A 23,938-nucleotide genomic window follows, 5' to 3' on the forward strand; every position below is an offset into this window, starting at 1 on the left:
TGCTTTATATGTTATTAACTTACTTACTTCTCATAACAACCCCATTAGGGAAATAGAATCATTATCTCTACTTTATAGACGAGGCATGGAGGTGTTTATTGAGTTGCCCACAGTTACACCACTGGAAAGAGGCAGGACAGAGGTTTGAACCCAGGTAGGCTGGGTCCCCCCCCCTTTCCACTATACTATACTGTAGTCTGCTCCCAGAACACACCAAGCATGCTGTCAGTGCAGGGCCTTTGCACTTGCTATCCCCACTGCCTCGGATGCTTTTCCTTCAGATATGCATAGCTCTGCCTCTGATCTCTGTGCTCAAATGTCACCTCATCTGAGAGTCCTTCTAAAAAGGGTTCTGGTCACCGATCCCACTTCGGGGGAGTGTGTTCCCTCCACACCAGCAAGCAATTCTCAGACACTGGCAGCGTGTCTAAGAATTCAGCTCAGCTCTGACACTATCTACTGTCCACCCAGAGATAGCATCATCTTCCACAGGTTAAGGACTCAAAGACCACTGTCCACTTCATTCACCAGTCAAAAGCCCAGGTTATTACCTGGGATTTTGACCCACTGGCTGCAGATTGGAGGTTCCCAGGACCTCCTCCTTGGACTTCAGACACCAGTCCCAGTCGCAGGTCCACATTGTTACCTGTACTTCTGACCAGGCTGGCTATAAATCAGAGATTCCCATGACCCCAACTTGGATTTGATTAGTTTGCTAAGAGCAGCTCACAGAACTCAGAGAAAGATTTTACTTATTAGATCACCACTTTATTATAAAAGGATATAAGTCAGGAACAGCTAGATGAAAGAGATGCAAAGGGCAAAGTATGTGGGAAAGGGGCGCAGAGCTTCCATGCCCTCTTCAGGTGCCCCACTCTCCCAGCACCTCCTTGTGTTCACCAACCAGAAGCTCTCTGGACCTTGTCCTTTTGGGTTCTTATGGAAGCATCTTCACATAGGCACAATTGATCAAATTATTGGCCACTGGTAATCTCCCGAGGATGGATAGGGGTAGGGGGTGGGACTAAAATTTCCGATCCTCTAATCACGTGGTTAGTTCTCCTGACAGCCACCCCCCATCTTTAGGTGGGGTCTAAAACTGACCTCATTAACATAACAAAAGACACCTTTATCTCTCTTGTCACTTAGGAAATTCCAAAGGTTTTAAGAGCTTTGTGCCAGAAACAGGATGAAGACCAAATACCTATTTCTTATAAATCACAATATTACACGTTCCCTGACCACCCTATCTAAAATAACATTTCTCCTCTCATCATTCTTTCTCTTTAACCTGCTTTATTTTTCCTTCACAGGATTTACCATCATTTGACACATTATAAATATATAATGTCTCTCATTAGAAGGTAAACTCCAGGAAAACAGTGTCATGTTTAGTTCACTGCTGTGTCCCCAGCTCCCTGAACAGTGCCTGGCACATGGTAGGTGCTAATAAATAATGAATAAATGAAGTAAAATAAAACTGCTGATTGAGCCTTGCCGCCGTGGTTTCAAAACAAAATAACTTATCCCTTATGCCAGATCTAATCAGACTGCCCCTATCAGAAAGTGAATGTCTGTGCAGGGCCTGATTGGTGTCCATAGTGGAGGAGCTCCTGTTTGTAGTGGTTAAGAGCATAGGCTGTGGAATCAGACAGACCTGGGCTCAAATCCTGGTGCCAGGATTTATTAGGTGGTGACCTTGGGGGTGGTTTAGCATCTTAAGCCTTACTTTTCTCACTATGAAGTGGAGTTAAGGACATCTGTCTCCTTGGGTTGTTGAGAGGTTGAAATGAGAAATTGTGAAAAACAGTGTAGGTGTTCAGTAGATGTTAACTGAGATGTTTTGTGAGGTCAGAAGAAGAAAGCAGGGTGTTAGCCTCTAATCGGAAGACAAATGTTGTAGAAACACGGGAATTACCACAGAATAATTACAAAGCAGCCTGTGGATAAGTCTTGGCTGTGCTACTTACAAGTTGTGTATCAGTGGACCAGTCATCGAGCCTTTCTAATTCTTGGTTTGCTAATCTGCAAAATTAAAGGCTTGGAGTACATGTTATCTATTTCTAACATTCTGACTTGGCTCTGAGCAGAAGATAACATGGAACAAATCATACACAAGATGTTAAGGAGACAGTGTTTACAGTGGGCTGGGATTGTTCAGAAGTGGCTTTTGGAATGAGGTGAGGGGAACGAATAGAGTTCGTGGAGTTGGAGGAGTGGAATAAAAATGGCAGTTTTGATGAAATGGGCAGATCTGACAAAATTCAGGTTTTGTGGTTGCTTGCATTGCTTGTAAGATAATTCATTAAAAAATTTTTTGTTTCTGTAAGTTGTATGTTAAAAATAGCTAATGTAGTATTAGTATTTTATTTACACTTACACTGTCAGGTTGAATTTTTTTTGGGATAATACTTTCTAGTTTTGTTGTCATTCCTGCTAGCCATTACATGATCATGCATTTCAAATTTCCACAAGTGTGTGTGAAGTTTCATTTTGTGGGAGAGATTCAGGATTAGTTGTTAGTCCTTACAACGGCAATCATAAGTAAGGTAGAGGATAAAAGATTTTCTTGTTTAATCTCTTCATATTAGAGATGAAGCAATTAAAGCCCCAAATGAAGTGACTTGTCTGAACTTGTAACACATGTTGATGCCACAATTCTTGCCTCTCTTGTCCCTTTGAGGCTGCCTGAGGTGTAGGTTCTTTCTTATATACAACTCTTACTTGTTGGCGTATCATTTATTATTGAGAAATGTTCTGATAATTCACCATCTTTTCATACTGTTTCTCATTGTAATGTACAAGATAGTATTTTATACTTGCGATCCATATGGTACCTTCATTGGATGCCTACTATATGCCAAGTGAGCCAGGGAGACTGTCATCCCTCTTTCTGGAGTGAACAGATGAGTGTGAAAACCATACCCGGAAGGAAATAATTACATGGAGATTTACCAACAGGGTTGAATTGCACTACGTTCTACTTCGAGAGAATCAGAGGAGGCCACCTTAAAGAAGTAATGCTTATACAAAGACCTGAGGCCTTGAAGATGTTTGAAATTGACCATATTAGGGGGGCCATGGAGGGTCATTGAGTTGCAAAATGTGAACATCGCTTCTGGAAGCAAGGGCTTGGCCCTTTTGTAAAACTGAATTAAGGCGAGCATGGCTGGGGAAGAGGCAGAAGATGATGTGGGACTAAGTTGGCAACACCCAGCAACCATGCAGAGTGTTTTGGTCTTTATCCTGACCGCAGTGGGCAACCATCTAAGGGTTTTAATTCTTAATGTTTCACAATACCTGGGCTGCTGAGCCCTTTCCTTACCAAATATATCAGTTAAGTGATTGAAATGTATCTGTTGAGGGATTACCCCCACCCAAGGGAAAGAATTTTATATTGGAAGTCAGTGAGAGGAATAAAAAAATGTGCTTAATTGTGATTAGCAAAATAGTCTGTTGCTGGAGTGTTTATTCTGAATTCATATATTTGCAGAATCCCTGCAAATATAAATAAAGATTGAATCAAATATTTTAGTAAATTAGTATATATTGTACAAAATAGTCTATTGGAGGTCTAGAAGGTGTAGCTTCCCCAAAGCCTTTTTTTGTTTGTTTTATTTTTAAATTTTTTTCCCCAAAGCTTTTTTTAATGGCTTGGTGCTTGCTAGGGCCTGAGAATATTCAGCTGTGCTGACTTTGGTGGAATAATTGCAGCTTTGTAATTTAATAAGCCCTTTTGGTGATAGCTGATTCCTTTCTCTAGGCAGCTGGGTTAGTTTGGTGGCAGTGCCAGGCTGAGCTCCGCAGCCCCCTGGCTAAACCCCTGAAGCTAATTTGGGAATCATAAGGTAGAATTGAGGCGGGCCATGCAGCCACATCCCTGTAACTTAACACCAGAGCTGTTGAGGCAGCAGCTTTACTACCCTTTGGGAACAGCATTGCAATATTAGGACTATCTTTAGGACTAATATCTTATATTAGGTTTGGAATCATTATTTTTTGGTGATGAAGGGAATTTTTGAAATTCTAGATGACAAAGTCTAATCTTAAAATTAATACAAACTTTGATGTAAACCGTTATTTATATCATCTTGTTACTGGTAGTTTGCTTGGTTTTTTTTTGACAGACTAGATGTATTTTAATCATAATAACTGCAATGACTATTATTTTTTAAAAATGTACTGTGTGGGCCAGGTGTTGTTTTAGGTATCATGCCCATGTTCTGTCTCATATATTACAATCAAAATATCATTACTGTTTTACAGATTAGGGGGGATGGAGGCTAAATGACTTGTCCAGTGTAAGACATCTGGGTGAGCCAGGTTTGGAACCCCAAGGATAGTTCTCTATTAATTCTAGCTTAAAATTATAAGCAACGAAAATCTTTGGATGCAGAAATATTAAATGTGAAAGGTAGTTCCTGGAATACTGCAAGGGTGGGTAAAAAAAATCTGTCCTACTTCCCTGGTGGCGCAGTGGTTAAGAATCCACCTGCCAACGCAGGGGACACGGGTTCAAGCCCTGGTCTGGGAAGATCCCACATGCCGTGGAGCAACTAAGCCCGTGTGCCACGACTACTGAGCCGGCGCTCTAGAGCCCACGAACCGCAACTACTGAGCCCATGTGCTACAGCTAATGAAGCCCACACGCCTAGAGCCCATGCTCCGCAACAAGAGAAGCCACCGCAATGAGAAGCCCGTGCACTGCAAAGAAGAGTAGCCCCCGCTCGCTGCAACTAGAGAAAGCCTGGGCGCAGCAGTGAAGACCTAACTCACCCAAAAATAAATAAAGAAATAAAGAAAGAAAATCTGTCCTAGTTTGTGAACTTGAACAAAACCTGGTCTTCACAACCTTGTGAGATGTGTACATGCTCACCCTCCCCTTTTTGCTGTATTTTCCCTGGGCAGTGAGGTCTGCTGTGCTTGGGATAGACAGAGGGCTTTTAAGGACTGACTGAAGGTCAGCGCCAAGAAAACTAAGGATGCTGGGGCCAGAGATGTGTTGGTTATACTCTCTGTAACCAACAGGAGTGAGGGTAGGCCAGGTCCTAGGGGGGCAGGGGAGAGCAGAGCCCAGTTTCTCTGCACATCTTGTACCCTCTGTGCTTCCTGCCTTCCTTTACTGGGTCTTCATGTGGAATTCCTATCCACAAGTATAGGTAGTTCAAGAGTAATCCTCCTTTTTTTTCCCTTCCACTGGCAGCCATAGAATATTGGGACTTTCTTAGGCTTCAGGATAATAATTCTCTTTGGTAGAGATAGCCTGCTAATGATTAAGTAATGATAGCTTTTATGCTGTTATGTGTACAATTTCATTTGATTCTTGTAACGGCCCTGTGATGTAGGTAAGGTTAGTTTATTTTCTTACAAATGAAGAAACTGAGGCTCCATTCTGATCCAAACCACCTTTCTTATCTGACCTGCTGTCAGAGTCTTAACTGAACATCCAAGCACTGTGGGCTCTCTTCAATCTCTTCTCCACATGGTACCCAGGGAAATTGTTATTTATTTTTAATTAAAATTTTTTTCAGTTTTATTGAGATACAATTCACACATAACATTGCATAAAATACAACATAGTGATTTGATGTATGTATATATTGAAAAATGATCACCACAGTAAGTTTAGTTAACATCCATTACCTCACATAGTTAATTTTTTTTACTCATGTTAACATTTTTTTTGGCTGCATCACGCGGCATGCGGGATCTTAGTTTCCCGACCAGGGGTTGAACCCGTGCCCACTGCAGTGGAAGTATGGAGTCCTAACCACTGGACCACCAGGGAATTCCCTACTTGTGTTAACTTTTAAGATTTATTCTCTTAGCGACTTTAAAATATACAATACAGTATTGTTAACTCTAGTCGTCATGTTGTACATTACATCCCCAGAACTTATTTATCTTATAACTGGAAGTTTGTACCTTTTGACTACCTTCACCTATTTCTCCCACCCCTTACCCCCATCTCTGGCAACACCAATCTGTTCTCTGTCTCTAAGAGTTCAGTTTTTTAGATTCTACGTATAAGTGTGTCCTACAGTATTTGCCTTTCTCTGTCTGACTTATTTCTCTTAGCATAATGCCCACAAGGTCCATCTATGTTGTCGCAAATGGCAGGATTTCCTTCTTTTTTATGGCCGAGTAATATTCCACTGTGTACATACCACATTTACTTTATCCATTCATTCGTCAGTGGACACTTAAGTTGTTTCCATGTCTTGGCTATTGTAAACAATGCTGCAGTGAACATGGGTTTGCAGATATCTCTTTAGCACAGTGATTTAACTTCCTTTAGATATATACCCAGATGTGGAATTGCTGGATGATATGGTAGTTCTATTTTTAATTTTTTGAGGAACCTCCATACTGTTTTCCATAGTGCCTGTACCAGGGAAACTAAAAACCTAATCGGATCATTCCACTTTCCTGCTTAAACTCTTTCTTGAACCTATTCCTCTCTTTTCCCTTTGACTTTGCAGCCATGCTCCCTTCAGCATCAGTGACCTGTAATGGTTCCTCTACTGTAATGTCATCCTTCACCAGAGCTTTTAAATCTCTGCTTATCCTTCAGGTTGTGGATACCTTTTCTTTAGGGTCCTTATCATAGTGTATAATTACACATTTGTGTTTATCCCACCACACTTTAAGCCCATGAGGGTAAAAGAACATGTATCTTTTCATGGCCATTATATTCCCATTGCCTGGCATGGAGTAAGCAATAAATAAAGATTTACTGAAGGGAGAAATGAAGCTCAGGAAATTAAATATCTTGCCTAATGTAGTAAATGGTGTTACTTTTACTAGAATATAAGCACCATGAGGGCAGGATTTTTGGCTCCTTTTTTTTTTTTACTGCTATATCCTTGATATCTTCAACAGTGCCTGGCTCCTAGTAGTAAATATTTATTGAATATTGATTGTACTTAGATGCAATTCCAAAGATTTCTTATCCAAATCCAGGATTTTTCTCCTCTTTGTGCCAAATCTGTCTGAAAATGGGGATTTGGAATTAGCTAGTTTCTCTGTGTGGTAGAGAAATCTGAGAGTTGCGACTCAGTAAGGTGGCTTTGCTCCCTCTGTGTACAAGTCTTAAAGGGCATCCAAATGTCATCAGACAAACAACAGTATCTGTTCTACATGTTGCACACCCCTTTTTACCAGCTGCCAAGCTAGATATTGATGTCCTCCATCCTGCCTCTTTTCTAAATCCCCCGAATAACATGTTGAATACCCATCAGAACAATTCTTCTACCAGCTTTTATTTAACCATTTGCAGACTTAACAGTATACCTTTCTCAAAAAAATTCACTTAAATGGCAGACTAGAAACAATTTAATGATCTGCTAGAAAACCTTTTCATATTGAAGGTACCAGAAAATCAGGTGTTATTTACTATTTGAGTTTAGGGAATGGCCATTTTTTTATTCCATTCATTATATCTCTGTCTTTAAGCTCTTCACATTTGTTGAATATTTTCCTTGTTGGGGGCTAAACAGTCTTAGTGTTAAGATATGATTATGCAAAGATTTGTGCTTCATCTTCACAGAACTTGAGTCATACAACATCACCAAGGATTGTTTATTTATTATAGCCGCCACGCACAGTCCTGAAGTCAAGTCACAGTTTGTGATCAGTAATGATTTGTGCAGAGTACATATGTCAACATGGAAGTACCAATGTCTGGTGGCAGCCATGGCAGGCTTCCCCCTCTCTTGGAAAAAACATTCTGTTTCCAGAGATTGAGTACGGAGGGAGAGAAAATGGTTCCTAGTTTGTGGCAACAGACCTGGAACTGCAAGGTAGGGTCCTGGTCATGGAAAGACCTGGTTTCTAGTCTTGACTCTGCCTTATTATTTGGGGCAAGTTCTGGGCTTGGAGATTGGGCTCCTCTTCATCCATGAATCCTGTTGACTTCTTCTAACTTTAAAAGCTGTTCATGTTATCTTTAGCATGCTAATTCTTTTAATTGAGAAATTGATTGGCTGGAAGCTAATTTAAGTTCTGATTTTGAATAATCTCATGTTCATAGCCACTGTGTTAGCCATCTAAGGGGAAGTTAGCAATTTTTCTTGCTGGCTTTTAGCCTATTGCCAGACATCATTTCACCACATTTTTCCACTAAGAGCAAGATTTTCTCTTTAAAAAACATCCTGGTCAACCCAGGGAATACTGTTCCCAACCAATTCCTTTTGAACATTAGTTTAACCCGTGATGGTTTCTGGGACTTGTTTGGGTAGGGGTTTTCAGCTTATCCTGGTCTTTCCCTGTGAATTCTGTTGGATAACTAGAGAATGTGGGGCAGCACACAGTTTAATGGCCTTAGAAATAGATACAGGGGAAATTAGAAGAATTAGTATCACATTCTTTTTTTAAAAAATCCGTTAAAGTCCCACTCAGAATTGTATTCTGTTCATTTGCGGATACTATAAGTTCTGGTACCCTTTGAATGGAATACATTACTTTGAAATGTGGGTGAAATGACTACTACACAGTAGACCCCAAATTGTTCTTTCAAGATTTCAGAGTACCCTATTTATATTCTAAAGGAAGCATTTAGTTCTTAAAGTCCAAAGAGATACAGTGAGGTCAGAAAACCAGAGTGGCGAGTCCCTGGTCTTTGCAGACTGAGTGTGATATAACCTCAGAGAAGGAGAAGAGTTTGTATTTCCCTAGTTTTATTCAAGATCGGCAACTTTTCCGAAGCCTTTGATCATCCTGCATTCTTCTAGTTGGGGAACTGATCCCTAAGTCGTGTGTTAAGGCGCTGACGTATGCAAGTCTTGGCCAAAACTGGAGTTCCACTGAATGGAACGACATGCTTCCTTTTTTTATTCTCCTCCGCCTTAGGATCCTGTCACCACATTGGGAAGATTAGACAAAAACTCTCTGCAGTTTATTTTCTTTTTGAACAAGTTACATTAGGGAGGGACTTTTAAGCTAAAAGAAGAAAAGCTCCCTCTTTGTTTGAAGCAGCAGTGTGTAAGTTTCAACTTGTCTTGGACTTCCTTGGAGATGTTTTAAGATCCGGTGTAAACTTGCTGTGGTTTGCCTTTGGGCATCAAACTGTTTAGCTTGGCTCTATTATATCAGTAATTGCTGCATTTTAATAATTACCCAATATTCTTGTCAGCAATTTGCAGTCTATATTTTTAATAGAACCGTTTGCCTTTCTTTTCCACAGGTTCATTCAGACCTGGTTTAAGCCCCAGATTAACGTGCACAGCTCCACAGAGCCTCTGCAGCTGCGGGCAGGGGGTGACACAAGCTCATTAAATATTCCCACAAGCCTCCTGCTGGTTATATAGTTTGTGCGCACCATAAAAATCCTCTGGGAAGTCGTCTTCTTCTGAAATCTCCTTACAGGGTTTTGCTTTATAAAAGTTGCCCTTAGCATTTGTTGAAATAGCATATTATTTTAGAGTTTTTCTTATTGATCCATTCAGGAAATCTAATTTTTTAGAAAAATTAAATTTAAAATTAATTTTTGGCTGTGTTGGGTCTTCGTTGCTGTGCGCGGGCTTTCTCTAGTTGCGGCGAGCGGGGGCTATTCTTCATTGCGGTGCTCGGGTTTCTCATTGTGGTGGCTTCTCTTGTTGCGGAGCACGGGCTCTAGGCACGCAGGCTCAGTAGTTGTGGCTCGCGGGCTCTAGAGCGCAGGCTCAGTAATTGTGGCGCATGGGCTTCGTTGCTCCGCGCACGTGGGATCTTCCTGGACCAGGGGTTGAAACCGTGTCCCCTGCATTGGCAGGCGGATTCTTAACCACTGCGCCACCAGGGAAGCCCAGGAAATCTAATTTTTCGAAGGGAAAAAAATAGGGACAAATTCTCTTTGCTATCATTGACTTTTAGGTTAACAGAAGAGACTTCCATTACATCTGAGGTGATGTGGAATTATGGTGACAGAAATGTTGGACTTCAGGGGATGATTGAAGTCAATTTTATGGTGTCCAAAATTGTGTCTATAATTTAGTCAGTTTTTGAGATAAGACCATTGTGCCACCAATGGATTGTGCCTCAATTTGACTGGCAATTTTTTTCTCTTAGTGATTCCACTCTTTAGCTTATCTCTTTTTTGTGTCCATTGCAGTGTTTATTTAGCAGCAAACAAAAGACTAAACTGGTTTTCCAGTAGCTAAGAATTATGTGAATAATCACACCCTAATTTCTCCACTTTCTTGGTGTAAATACACCTCAAAGGGAATGGACAAGCATGATAATAATAGCTAACATTTATTCATTGCCTATTATGTGCTAGGCACTGTTGTAAGCAATGTATATATATTAACTCCTTTAATCCTCACAACAGTCCATAGGATAGTTTCATGCATGAAGAGTATTCTGGTCAACATCACCCATTTGGTAGGTGGCAGAGTGGATCCACACCTAGGCAGACCTTTAACTGCCATCATAATCTGTATTTACTCACACTAGGCTTTTAAAATCACTGTCATACCAAGATTGAACTGCAGTGCCTCCTGCATATGTAATAGTTTAGTTTTAAAACATATCTAAAAATTATCTTTGAAATTAGAACTTTATTGTTATTTCTGGGTAGGTAATACTTGTAAAACCCAAATGGGAGTTCAGTGAAAAGGTTCCTGCCCCCTCCCACCACTGTCCCCCAATCACCCTGTTTCTCCCCTTCTCAGGGGCCATTAGTGTTACTACTACAGGGAACCATTTTAAATATCTTTCTCTTAACACTTGATGCAGTGAACTAAGACCATTTGGTTAGAAACTCATTTTTCCATTGTTTTTATATTTTTATACTGTATCTACAAGTGCCCAAACTGGCTTTGTCTCTAAAGGTAGCAAACTGGTTCTGGGGATGCAATTTTCTGGGTGAGAGTAACAAGGCTGCGATCTCTAGCTGTTTGAGGTGGGTCCTAGAAACTCTGAGATCTTGCCTTGCCCAGGGCTTAGATCAGGCAGGGTCTTTATACTTTTATCCAGTTGTTGGATAATTTTTTTTCCTGTTAACAGGAATCATGTCCTTACACAATGCCTGGAACATAGTAGGTGCTCAGTAAACATTTGTTGAATTGCAACTTCTGTGGGTTGTGCCAGGCTCAACGAGATAAGGCTGGAAATACTTCGGAGTGTCTAAATGAGGTGATCTTTAGGGCCATAGGAGGATATTCCAGTTCAGCAAAGCTTCGCAAAACTCACCATTCAAGGCTCTGGATAGGAAAAGTTTAGAAAAGACCTTCTGGATCCTCTAGTCATGCAAGCAGATAGTCTCAGATGGGGTTGAGAGACAGGGAGAGACATTTTTGCTTCTTAAAATGTTGGCAAACAGTTGAAATAAGAATCTTGTCTTTTAATGGTTCTTTATTTTTTCAGGTTGACTCTAAATGTGTTTCAATTTGATCCCTGTGATAACTCTGTCACTATAACATTAGATTGAGTTCTTTTTTTAAAAAAATTTTATTGAAATATAGCTGATTTACAATGTTGTGTTAATTTCTGCTGTACAGCAAAGTGATTCAGTTATACACATATATATTCTTTTTCACATTCTTTTCCATCATGGTTTATCACAGGATATTGAATATAGCTCCTTGTGCTATACAGTAGGACCTTGTTGTTTATCCATCCTATATATGATAGTTTGCATCTTAGATTGAGTTCTAATCAGAGTTGTTTGTGTTTTTTTTGCTGGCACTAGGGAGTTCATGTATCAAGTGTCACTGATTATTTTATAACTGATGATGTTATATTATAGGTGTACCTTGATTTTCTTCTATATTCTTGAAAATTTTATATAAAACCAAAGATTTAAAATGTCAAAACAAGCATGTATTTGCAAAAGTATTTGCTATAAAATTCTTTATTAGGTAATTACCTCCCCTGCACCCCCAGCATTTGCTTGAGTGCTGTCTAGGCACACAAGATAAATTTATCTTATACTTTTTAGAAATTCTTCATTTCACTTTGATGTGTATTTATGAAAAGAAATACCTGCATTAAGTTTTCTTCTTAAAATGTTTATTTTTACAGGCAATTTGAAAATTGGAAAGAAAGATTTTAAGGCCACTTCCAATTTGCAAAGATTATTTATAATCTGAAGAACTGCAGGCTGAGGTGACTGAACGGGACACACTTTTGGAGAAATAAAAATGGCTTCTCATTGTGTGATTGCCATGTTTGCCCTGATGAGTTCCTGTTTAGCAACTGCAGGTAAGTTGCATAATATAAATTGCATGTTCATTATATTCTTTTGGATATATTTTTCTTCAGTTTCTTCAGTTTAGAAAAATTTAGGACATGGGATATTTATACAAAACTTGAGTATTTATGTTCTTCAAGGAAATAAAATATTTGACTACAGATACATAGTATGTTTGCCCATGTTATATTTTACTAGACAAGTGCTAGACATTCTAATGTCAGTGACACAGATAACTAACTAACCTTCAGTGTTGAGGTGGCTAGAGAACAAATATGTGGTTTAATACCACTTAATTTTGTTACATGCATAGATTACGTTTACTTTCTTGTCGTGAATAAGAATTTCAAGGAAGCCTTTTTGTTCTTTATTACAAAATAAATAGATCTTTTACATAGAGGTGACACTCCTAGCATAGGCTACTTAGGAAATATTTAATTTTGCCTATTTCAGGTAATTTTTAAAAAGTAATTTTTTAAAAAGTACAGAGGGAATTCTCTGATGGTCCAGTGGTTAAGACTCCATGCTTTCATTGCCGAGGGCCCGGGTTGGGGGACTGGGATCCCACAAGCCACGTGGTGCGGCCAAAAACAAAACAAAACAAAACAAAATAAAAATATTAAAAATGTACAGAAATACGCTGTGCTTCCTAGAGGCCATCAGAATGGGAGGTCGGAGATGAGAAGAAGCAAATTTTGGTTGGAACATTGTTGCTTAAATAAGAGTATCATATCCCCTAAGTGTCTTAGTGTGGCAGTCAGGGTTACTTAACAAATTTGGAAACTTAATTTGCTCTATTTTGTTATAATTTGCTTTGTGTCTCTTCTATAATGAGCTACATAGAACTGATTTGTTGGGCCAGTTCTGGAAACTGGCTGGCCTCAGGAAGAAACACGTTGACTTAAAAAATGATTAGCCTCTTGGTTTTAGCTGTTGAATTGCACATACAGATGACATGAGAGTGATAATAATAACCATGTATTGAGTGTGCACTGCAGCCAGGTACTGTGCTAAACAATTATAGCCTCTAACAATGAGCAAGGATATTCTTAGTTCATGAGCTCACTTAGTCACAACTCTGCTCTTCACCTCTGCGTTACACTGAAGAAGCGGGACCACCATTAATGCTCCAGTTGACTCAGACCAGGAGCCATATGCAGGCACAGACTGAGTGGAAGCCAGTTTGCAGAAACTGGTTTATGAGATTGGAAAGCAGAATGTCCCCCTTGTTGCAAATATCTTGAGAGAAAGTTGCTAGTTTTTTTTTTTTTTTTTTTTGAATGCTGGTGTGTGAATTTGAACTGCCCATTCTCTCTGTCAGCAGTTTCATTTTGTCTCATGATTGAAAAGTTATTTGCCTTTTAGCCTGTGTATTAAAGCTGATCTTAATTAAAATCTCACTGAAAAGTAGTAGAAAAAAAAAAGAGAGAGAAATGGCTTGATGGAAAAATGTGCTGTTTTGATGACAAGATGTATAATTATACCTGGTGGGTTTGAGGCAGAATTTTCTGCTTTCATTGATGAAAAAACATAACTTAAGAAGGTACTTCATGGGAATGTGGTGAGTTTGGTGGTTCTGTATAGCCTTGATGTATTTGATAGTGAATCAGTTTTGCTTGAGACCTTCCTTCCTCTTTCAAGCCACTGGTAAAATATTTTTTTGAGTTGTGTACACACTGAAAGCTTTGCTGAAGTGTACAGTAAGATTGAAGGTACAGTAGAATTACAGATTTTATAACAAACTGAGGCAACTGATCAATAGTACAGAGGTAGAGATGCTTTTTTGAACAAGCTGGTGGGCCAAATGAATGAAGAAGAAGGGAGAAATGTTTTGTATATAGTACTGACATCCAGTAGCTTTCTGTATAGGCTCAGCATACTTTACAAAATACTTTTTTGGGGCATTCTGGATGAGCTGAATTTCAAGAAGATAGTAGAAGATAATATAATAATGAATATTTATAATAATTAATTAATTACTGTGTATCAGGCCCTGTTCAAAGTGCTTTAAATGTATTATCTCATTCCATCCTCATTACTCCCCTAAGAAATGTAAGTTCTTTGTTTATCCTCAGTTTATAGATGGGGAAACTGAAGCATAGACAGGTTAAGTAACTTCCTCAAGGTCATACAACTACTAAGTGGCAGATTTAACCATAAACCTACTGAGTCTAGGTCTACAGATTGAGCCTTTAATCTCTACACTATGAGGGAGTCTTGATCAGAAAGGTGTTTTAAAAAAACGATAATGGGTTTGCTGTGTGTCGTCTGTGCCCTCTTGAAGCGTCAAGTAAATCACTTACTCACTGAGTCTCTGCTGAGTGCAAAGCACAGTACTAGTCACTTAGGGATATACAAAGAAATGTAAGATTCATCCTTCTTTTGAGTTGCTTATACTTTAGTTAGGCATATAAAATATAACCATATAACAAAGTAATCAATGCATGGTGAGGAAAAGCCAGAAGACCTCAGAGGGGTCAGGAGGGTGGATTAGAGCAGCTGGGGAGGGCTTTGTGGAAGCGTAGGTGTTGAGCTCTGTTTTGAAGACCAGGCAGGATCTAGAAAGGGAAAGGCATTGGGGTGAGCAGAGGGGAGAACAGTGCTTAGCACAGAACATGGCGGTTAGGTGCTTGATGTTGTTTTAGAGAACGGATGACCCAGAGAACTGGTTGGGAATGTAGAGGAGGTCTGTTTGGAAGGAAGGATGGGGGTAGATTGTGGAGGACCTTAAATGTCAGAACAAGGCTGTGGATTTCATTCTGAGGTTTGGATTCTCTCTTCTTCCATCCCCCGGTAGCCAAAAGCATGCACTGTTTAATTTTAGAATTCAAACTGCGGCCTCACAAAGTTAGACTGAGAATATGGCCTCCTTGGCTACAAAGGCAACAGTGCCTGGCACATAGGCTGACATTCAGCTAGGGCTTGCTCTCTGCCAGCTGATTTATTTTGTTTTTATAAGAAAACCCTGTGAGGTGGTATTAGTATTATTATCATCATCTGCATTTTACTCACAAGGAAACTGGGACTCAGTAACTAATAAGTGGGTCTTCCCTGGTGGTCCAGTGGTAAAGAATCCGTCTTACAATGGGGTGGGTGCGGGTTTGATCCCTGGTCAGGGAACTAAGATCCCACATGCCGCGGGGCAACTAGGCCCGCGCGCCACAACTACTGAGCCCATGCGCCCTGGAGCCTGCGCACCGCAACTAGAGAAGAGAAAACCTGAACGCCACAACTAGAGAGAAGCCTGCACACCATAACGAAGAGGCTGCGCCCTGCAACGAAAGATCCCGCGTGCCTCAATGAAGATCCTGCGTGCCCAACTAAGACCCGACACAGGCAATAATAAATAAATAAATAAATAAATAATAAATCTTTAAAAAAATACATTTTATTAAAAAAATATCTAATAAGTGGCAGAGCAGGGACTTGAACCCAGGCAATTTGGCTCTAGACTCCAGCCCATCCACCGCTCCACTAGAGCCTCTACATAGGAGACACTCAGTGCGGAATGAATGAGCCTCTTCCCTTGATTGATTCAATACCAGATGAGTAGCCACCAGTGAGACATTCTGGAACCAGATGAAACCCCTTTGGCCTCAGAAGAGACGTATGTAAGTCATCAGAATGGAAAGACCCTCAAGTAATGGGCCTTCTTTATTCGCGTTCTTGTTTCACTGACGGGGCTGTGGAGCTCTACTGTAGAGTTCTTGGCAGCAGAAGGGGTGAAGGCCTCCTTTAGACATGCGGCCAGGGAGGAGGAGAGCACAGCACAGCACCTAAAATGAGCCCGAGCTGGAACAGTAGGTGCCCGCGTGTGGGCCTTCAGTGAAAGCCTTCCTTCCCTGCTTGTGGCTGAGGGTGAAGGAGGCGGGGGCAGAAGCCACAGCCCAGGGTTAGTGGTTGCTTTGACAAAACTCATACTTTTCCTTCCCTCCCTTGTTCCTTGGTTATTGTACAGCATGTGGGGAGAGAGGGCCATGCTCTTCGTGAACAAGAACTGTGTAAGGACCCTAATGCCTCCTGATTAGAAATTACCTTAGGTTTTTGGTGCCTTATCTTAGGTCCTGTAATGTATCTAAGAAAAGTGGGAAGTTATAAAGGTAAATGCTTGCTCCTGTGGGCTTAAGGCTCACTACGTTTTCACTTTAAAAACTGTTCTGCTACACATCTTTAAAAAATATTAACTGCTGCCTCTGAGGCTTGCCAGTGTTAGGTAGGGCTGTGTTCCCAGGAGCCTTAATAATGGGAAAAAGAGGCACGTATGGAGAATTCAGGGAAAACAGTTTGGTAGGAGGGGATGGACTTGTCTGCGCCCTACTGGTCCCTTGTGTCAGGCCAAAGGGGTGCTGCTGAGGGGAGCTCTGCAGAAACGCTGCTGGCCTCTGTGCTGGCCAGTGTTGATGGCACGGCTCTTTCTTTCATTCCGTGGTTTCCATTTGGTGCCTAGGTGCATCCTTTTGGAGGCTTGCCTATGACCCGCACACACATTTATTTCTATTGAACAAACTCATTTCTTTTTATCTTTATTCCAGGATGTACCTGGAATTCCAGGTACAGTCCACAGGAAAATAGGGATGTTTTTAGTTGGAGCTATTTTCCTGCTAAGAAAGCTCTGAACTCTTTGGGTCCGTAGGACAGCAAGCAGAGACACTCGCTGGTTAATACTTGGTTTGGAATGGGACAAGCTGGCAGCCTTGAGGGGAGGTAAACATAGTAATATCATTTTATTTTTATTGCTTCCAAAATGCTTTCGTGTCTAGTGTTTCATTTGATTCTCCTAGCAGTCCCTGGGTGGGCAGGGTTGTTTTCTTCATTTATGGAATGGGAGTAAGGGGCTTTAGAGAAGGTAAGCAATTTAGAAAGCTGGTCTGCCTCTTGATTGAACCCGAACCCAGCACACTTCTGCAGATGAACTGCACTGTTGAGTCTTAGTGCGCCCCTCAGCACCTCTTGAAACAATGCAGCCAGGTGCTCTGCTGGGTACTTTGCACCAATCAGTTCATTTAATCCTTACGGAAACCCAGTGAGGTAGGTGTTCATCATTATCACTGTTCTTGTAATTATTACTACTGCCACCACCCCACCATTATTATTATACTAATTTTACAAATGATGAAACGGAGGCTTAGAGAAGAAAAATGTCATATATAGTGAGAGACAAATTTTTAAAAAAGTTAAAACGGTCCTTTAGGTAGTAATAGTCATACGATGAGTAAGTGGCAGCAATGGCAGCAGACGCAGAGTTCGTGTTCTTTCCGTTGTGCTGCCCAAAGGGAACTGGCACTCTCTCTCTTGGACTTGAGATCAATGGCCTGAGGACCGCAGAGGTGGTTCTGCCATAGTTTCCCCGCTCTGCCAACTGAGGGATCAGAGGCTGTAACTCATAATGGCAGAAAGGCAAGGAGGGTGCCGGTGGGAGCTGCCACCAGGGAATGTAAAGGGTAGAGGAGGAGTAGACTTGAAGGTTCAAAGCAAATGCAAAAAGATCTTCTCTTGCTAACCCCTAAGTCTTTGGACACAGCTAGTTGATTTGGTCTGTGATTATTATTGTTTTTAGGTGGTTATTATAACCACTTTTGTGTTTAGTTCCACTTTTGGATACATAGGCAAAAGATACTGTCAGTTGTGATGCCAGCTATCACCAGGGTGCCAACTTTCTATTTATTTTAAAGAGCAAAGAAATGTTATTAAAAGTCCCAGAGTGAATACCATGGCCTGCATTTTAGGTAGTGATCTCTTTGGGGGGACCATGCACACCTTAGCACGATGAGGTCTCTGCTTCCCTTTCTTTAGTTTTGCACAGAAACAACACACACACACACACACACACACACACACAGAGTTGGGGCTGTTAGCTGTAGTCAAGAAAAATATGAGTTCATTTCTCAAAGATTACCTTGCCCTGCATATTCCACCCACAGAGGTGGAATATGATATGATATCAAATAAAAGGCCTTTTTCTTTTTTCATTTGCAAGGAGAATAGATAGTTGGGTAAGCAGATGTTCATATAGTATGAGAAGGATATTTACCAAGAGTATGAGTAAGATTATACATAGATTTGATGTTAGACAGGTCCACAGAACCCAGGTTTCTCTCTCCTTTGCATCCTTATCCTAGACTGTATTATTGCCACCCAGCTTTCTGAATTGTTGATTTATCTGGGTTATTTTAGGGTACCAATGATGGGGCGTTTTTATAAACACTGATCAACTTTTCCATCAGGACAGAGCTATCTGTATGTGACCACATAGCTGTTTAATTGCTCAGGGCTTATACTCTCACACACTGTGGATTTGGGAAATTAGGCTTTCCCAGCTTGTTTGCTTTGATAACTAAACCTTCCTACTCTGGGGCCACCTTGAATCATTGCTAGAGCTCTGAGCTCCGAGTGCTGGTTTTGGAAGTGTTGTAGGAACAAGGCGGGTTCCAGGAAGTGTTTCACTGTGGTGCCTTCCCTCAGGACCGGCCCTGCACATGGGGGCCTCAAGGCATGGAACAGTTTGCCTGTCTTGGAAGATTGGCCTGGCCGGCACTGCATCCACGTGAACCGCTGACTTTCATTCTCTTTAAAACATTCTCTGCCAGAGTGGCCTAAAATAGATTTATCCTGAAGTCCCATATAATCATATTTTTGTTCTCTGAGAGGACACTGTAAATCAGGCAGCATTCTAGAAGGCTTAAAAATGCACTTGCTCTCAGAATGTTCCTTCCAAGGACTAGGCAGCAGGTGCTCTGGAGACTGAGGCCCAGCTATTCTCCTGTCCTATCCTGCCAACTCTTAGAAATCTTAAGGAATAAAAAACAAACAAAAACACTAGAGTAGAATGTGGAAAATCTTACTGCCTTCAAAGGAAAATATTGATTAAAAAAAAAAAAAGTTATTCTCTCTGTGGGCAATGAAGGGAACCATATAGTGATAAGTGGTATAGTTATGGCAAAAGGAAAAAGTTCCAATAAGACTGCTCTGAGTTCTTTGTGTTGCTTCCCTTTGTCCTCACGTGCCTGAATAACTTAGTCCTGGTCTGGACGATAGATGAACCATTAGTAGTAACACCTCCCTTCCTCCCTACCCTCCTGCCCCATCCGGAAAGATGCTCAGGTAGCAAAGGCCTCAGGAGAGAGCAGAGCACCTGCTTCTGGAGTCAGTTCCTGCTCTGTTGCTTCCAGTGGTGCCAGAGCTGCTCCTGCGATGAGCTTTTCCAGCGGGACGCACCTGTGTGGCCCACTTTGGCATTTCGTTGCTGCTTGGTGAAACAAAATGCCACATAGCTCCCACCTGCCCCTTTCTTTTTTTAGACGAAAGAACCATTTATCATTTCACCGTTTCTTTCAACTTTTAAATACTGCTATGTTCAGGTGGGAGGTTGTAGTCTGGTGAATTAGCTTTGAGTGCATACCAGGTCTCAGGTACTTTGCTAGCTTCTGTGGCACAGAAAGGGGATACTTTGGAGTTAGTGCAAATAATGAGTTTTTTCCACCTTCTAACATGGTTGTTTCCTAAAGTGTTGATTGATTTATTCAGAAAGCATCTACTGAGTACTCTAGACACTCCTCCAGGTGTTGGAGATACAGCAATGAACAAAACAGACAAAAATTCTTGTACACCTGAAGCTTACATTCTAGTGAAGAGAGAAACCAGAAACAAAAAATTATGCGTATTTTAGCAGGTTCAGTGGAGAAAAAGCAACAGGGCTAGGAATTACTCCTGGGGGAGTACAATTTAAAGTAAGGTGATCAGGGAGGGCCTCACTGGGAAGATGACATTTGAACGAAGATTTGAAGGAGGTGAGCTAAGTGGATATCTGGGGAAACGAGGACTCCAGGCAGAAGGAAAAGCACATGCAAAGGTCCTGAGGTGGGAGGTTGTCTGAAGTGCCCAAGCCCTAGTAAACAGGCCAGGTGGCTGCTGGAGTGAAGAGTCAGAGGGTTACCTGGGGGACAGGTGTAGGGCTGCATATAGCCTTGTAGGCCATTGTTAAACTTTTACTCTGAGTGAGAAGGAGCCATTGGAGAGTTTGAGCAGCAGAATGGTGTGATCTGAAAGATATTGTAACAAGATTGCTCTGGCTGCAGTGTTGAGAATAGACTGTTGGGTAATGGTGCATTTGGGTATACTGGCTGGTGGCTATTGTAATAATTGAGGCAAGAGATGATGGTGGCCAGAATCAGATTTTAGAAGGCAAGACCCTTGGGAGTGAAATGCTTATGAAATTAAGAATGATTTTATGGTTTTCTTTCAATTTGTTCCTTTTTTTTTTTTTTTTTAAATTAATTAATCCATCCATCCATCTATGGCTGTGTTGGGTCTTCGTTTCTGTGCCAGGGCTCTCTCTAGTTGTGGCAAGTGGGGGCCACTCTTCATCGCGGTGCGCGGGCCTCTCATCATCACGGCCTCTCTTGTTGCGGAGCACAGGCTCCAGAAGCGCAGGCTCAGTAATTGTGGCTCAACGGGCCCAGTTGCTCCGCGGCATGTGGGATCCTCCCAGACCAGGGCCCGAACCCGTGTCCCCTGCATTGGCAGGCAGACTCTCAACCACTGCGCTATCAGGGAAGCCCCAATTTGTTCCTTTTGAGGAAGAGATTATAAAGACTGATATATCAGTGGAATACTATGCCATAACTTAATAGTAAAGATAATTACTTCTATGTAACAGTAAAAACTGTATCTTAAAACACAGAACAACCCCCCAAGCTGTCTAGAGAAAATCTCTTTGCACTGTGAATGACTGTCCTCGAAAAATCACTGTCTTAAAAGCCTGGACCCTCTCTTCCTAATTTACCTACTGTCCTGATTTCCAAGTCTCATCCTTTTCATTCCCCATGTGGTCTGTTTTTCAGGATTATGGATTTTGAGGGTTTTACCACCTTTTGCAAAATTGCTTCTCATAGCAAAACTAGTGTTTCAGAGAAATACAGTTGCATCCAGCTTTACATAGTAAATAAGCGTGTTGTGTGTAAACTCATTTTTATAAATTAAATTACATATTAGGTGTGAGCAAGGAGCTGGATACTTACAGTAAACTTTGTAGAGCAAAAAATTACTTTAAAATATGTTTTATAGTATGGGTATTCATATTGCTTTTGCCTGAGAGTGGTATACCCATTTCGCTTTTGGAGTTGGAAGTTATAAACAGACAGACATTAGACCAGTGCTTTCTAAACTTTAATGTGCATATGAATCACCTGGGGGTCTTGTTAACATGCAGATTCAGTTTTCATAGGGTAACAGACTGCATATTTTTTTTTTTTACCATTGAATTGTATGCTTTATTTTTTTTAATTAATTACTCAATGCATATATATATTTTTAAAACATCTTTATTGAAGTATAATTGCTTTACAATGGTGTGTTAGTTTCTGCTTTATAACAAAGTGAATCAGTTATACATATACATATGTTCCCATATCTCCTCCCTCTTGCATCTCCCTCCCTCCCACCCTCCCTATCCCACCCCTCTAGGTGGTCACAAAGCACCGAGCTGATCTCCCTGTGCTATGCGGCTGCTTCCCACTAGCTATCTATTTTACATTTGGTAGTGTATATATGTCCATGACACTCTCTCACCCTGTCACATCTTACCCCTCCCCCTCCCCATATCCTCAAGTCCATTCTCTAGTAGGTGTGCATATTTTTTTTTTAACAGGCCCATACGATGTTGATGCTGCTGGTCTGAGGACCACATTTGACAGCATAGATCATCTGTTTTCTCTATGCACAAATTGTAACACAGAACCTGAAAACACCTTCTAGAAAAAGTCTTACTGTCATAAGGGGAGCTTGGTTTTAGCATGCCTTTGAAACAGCTACCTTGAAAACCTTTCAGTGAACTCATTTGGGTCAGAGGGATCCATGTGCTGGAAGGGAGATTGGTTTGAGGGAGTGAGTTCCACTGACACCTTTAGCTCTCCAGCTGTAGGTGTGGTTCACCTGCAAACACCAGGTGCATCTTTATTGGCTGGGGCTACACCTTGGAATAATGGCCGTAGCTATAAGAAGAAGGAATTTTCCCTCAGTTCTTCCTTTCATGTGCCTCTTTCGCCTTTTCCCATTTCTTGCCTCGTGACTTAGTAGAGCATGGGGACAACTGGTGCAGGCAGCTGTGACTGAGGAGACTCTAGGTAATGCGGGATGGTACCAGCTGACTGGATAACAGGAGGAGATGAGGTAGGTTAACAAGGGTGTTAAAAAAAAACCGGAATGTTAAGTGGGGCACACCCCATTTCTGCTGGAGCCGTTCTAGTTTTTAGCTCTGGCTTCCTCACTGATTCCTATTTTATTTCTGTAATCAGATTCTAGGCTAGAACTTTAAAAAAATTAACAATTTACAGAAGGGAAAAAACTCCCCAAAGTTGTTATTGATATTTATTAAGCATCAACATCATATTTATTAAAAATTGGAATAAGACACTGCGAAGATTTAACCTCTGTGCCTGAAAAGTTGCCTTTTAAAATAACTTCTGTTTATTTATTTTGCCACTGAGTAGTTTATAAAGTTTTCTGATTTGCTTTCTCAGATCCAATCACTGTCATCGGCGGGGTGGTAGGGGGTGGGTTTCTGGGTGGGTGGGCAGCGATAAGCAGCTTAAGTCTGGCTCTGGAGCTTGCCACAAGCCCCAGGTGGTAGTCGTTCTGTTTTTGAAACTGGAACAGAAAAGTCCAGAGGAATGCAACAACATTTTTACTTCTTGCCCCCCTGCTAGCTTTTTTCTAGGCCTCCCAAAAATGTGTTTATCTTGCTGGCCATGCATGTAGAGCAGCCTGGAATTCTGTGTGGCATTAGATAGTAAAAAAAATCGAAAGATTTCTCACATGACTGAGGTTATGGGAGTGGGAAATCTTGGATTATGCAGGACTCTTTGATTGAAAGAAGGGAATTTTGGGACAAGATTTATTCTAATATTTAGGTTTTTTTTAAAAATAAATTTATTTATTTTGTTTATTTATTTTTGGCTGCATTGGGTCTTCATTGCCGCGCGCGGGCCTTCTCTAGTTGTGGCGAATGGGGCCTACTCTTAGTTGTGGTGCGGTGGCTTCTCTTGTTGCGGAGCATGGGCTCTAGGCGCATGGGCTTCAGTAGTTGAGGCTCGCGGGCTCCAGAGCGCAGGCTCACCAGTTGTGGCGCACGGACTTAGTTGCTCCGTGGCATGTGGGATCCTCCCGGACCAGGGCTCGAACCCGTGTCCCCTGCATTGGCAGGTGGACTCTTAACCACCGCGTCATCAGGGAAGCCCTAATATTTAGTTTTTAAAACTATTATTCATCTCCCCCCCTCTTTTAAAAAATTAAAACCAGTCTTTTGGAGGATGGAGGTATGGAGGTGTGGAGGTGTGGATTAGAAGCAATATGAAACTTTTAAGTATCAAATTAAGAATTTCCACTCATTAGAAGAAAAAAAAAGTCTTTAGGGTGAAAGAATAATTTGAACTTTAAGAGCCTGATCATGATATAATTTGAGAGCAGGGTCTGGCATATTGTGGAGGACCCTAAGGGCCTGACCCCAGCAGCCCCCCACTTTGTCACCCCAGGATCGTTTGCAAGGATGGCTTCACTGTCAACAACCAGGTCTCAGCCTGGCCCTCTTGGGTTCCTGGGGAGTCTGTGTCCTCTGGTTTGCCATGTTTAATGAGCTCTGGAAATATGTTATCAAAAGCTGTCTGGCAATATTTCATTAATGGTATGGGGTGAATTCAAAAGCACTAATTAATTGTTTTAGATCATTTGCAAAGCCCATGCTGAAAAACCTAATGACTGTAGGAGAAAGTT

General features: G+C 41.2%; 1 protein-coding gene across 8 annotated transcripts in view; it reads left to right on the forward strand.

Moving 5' to 3' along the window:
• The window catches only part of TGFBR3 (transforming growth factor beta receptor 3), a 198,254-nt gene that overhangs the window by 11,999 nt on the left and 162,317 nt on the right, over window positions 1-23,938 (forward strand). For 7 of the 8 annotated variants that reach the window (XM_061183899.1, XM_061183898.1, XM_061183896.1 and 4 more), the window contains exon 2: window positions 12,004-12,183. In XM_061183899.1, the coding sequence (XP_061039882.1) occupies window positions 12,123-12,183 (61 nt within the window). In that variant the 5' untranslated portion in view covers window positions 12,004-12,122. Of the gene's footprint in view, window positions 1-1,384; window positions 1,440-12,003; window positions 12,184-23,938 lie in introns of those variants that run through there. The other variant, XM_061183897.1, reaches the window with a different exon arrangement.

This window comes from Eubalaena glacialis, chromosome 3 (assembly GCF_028564815.1).
Source record: "Eubalaena glacialis isolate mEubGla1 chromosome 3, mEubGla1.1.hap2.+ XY, whole genome shotgun sequence".
Taxonomy (NCBI): Eukaryota; Metazoa; Chordata; class Mammalia; order Artiodactyla; family Balaenidae; genus Eubalaena; species Eubalaena glacialis.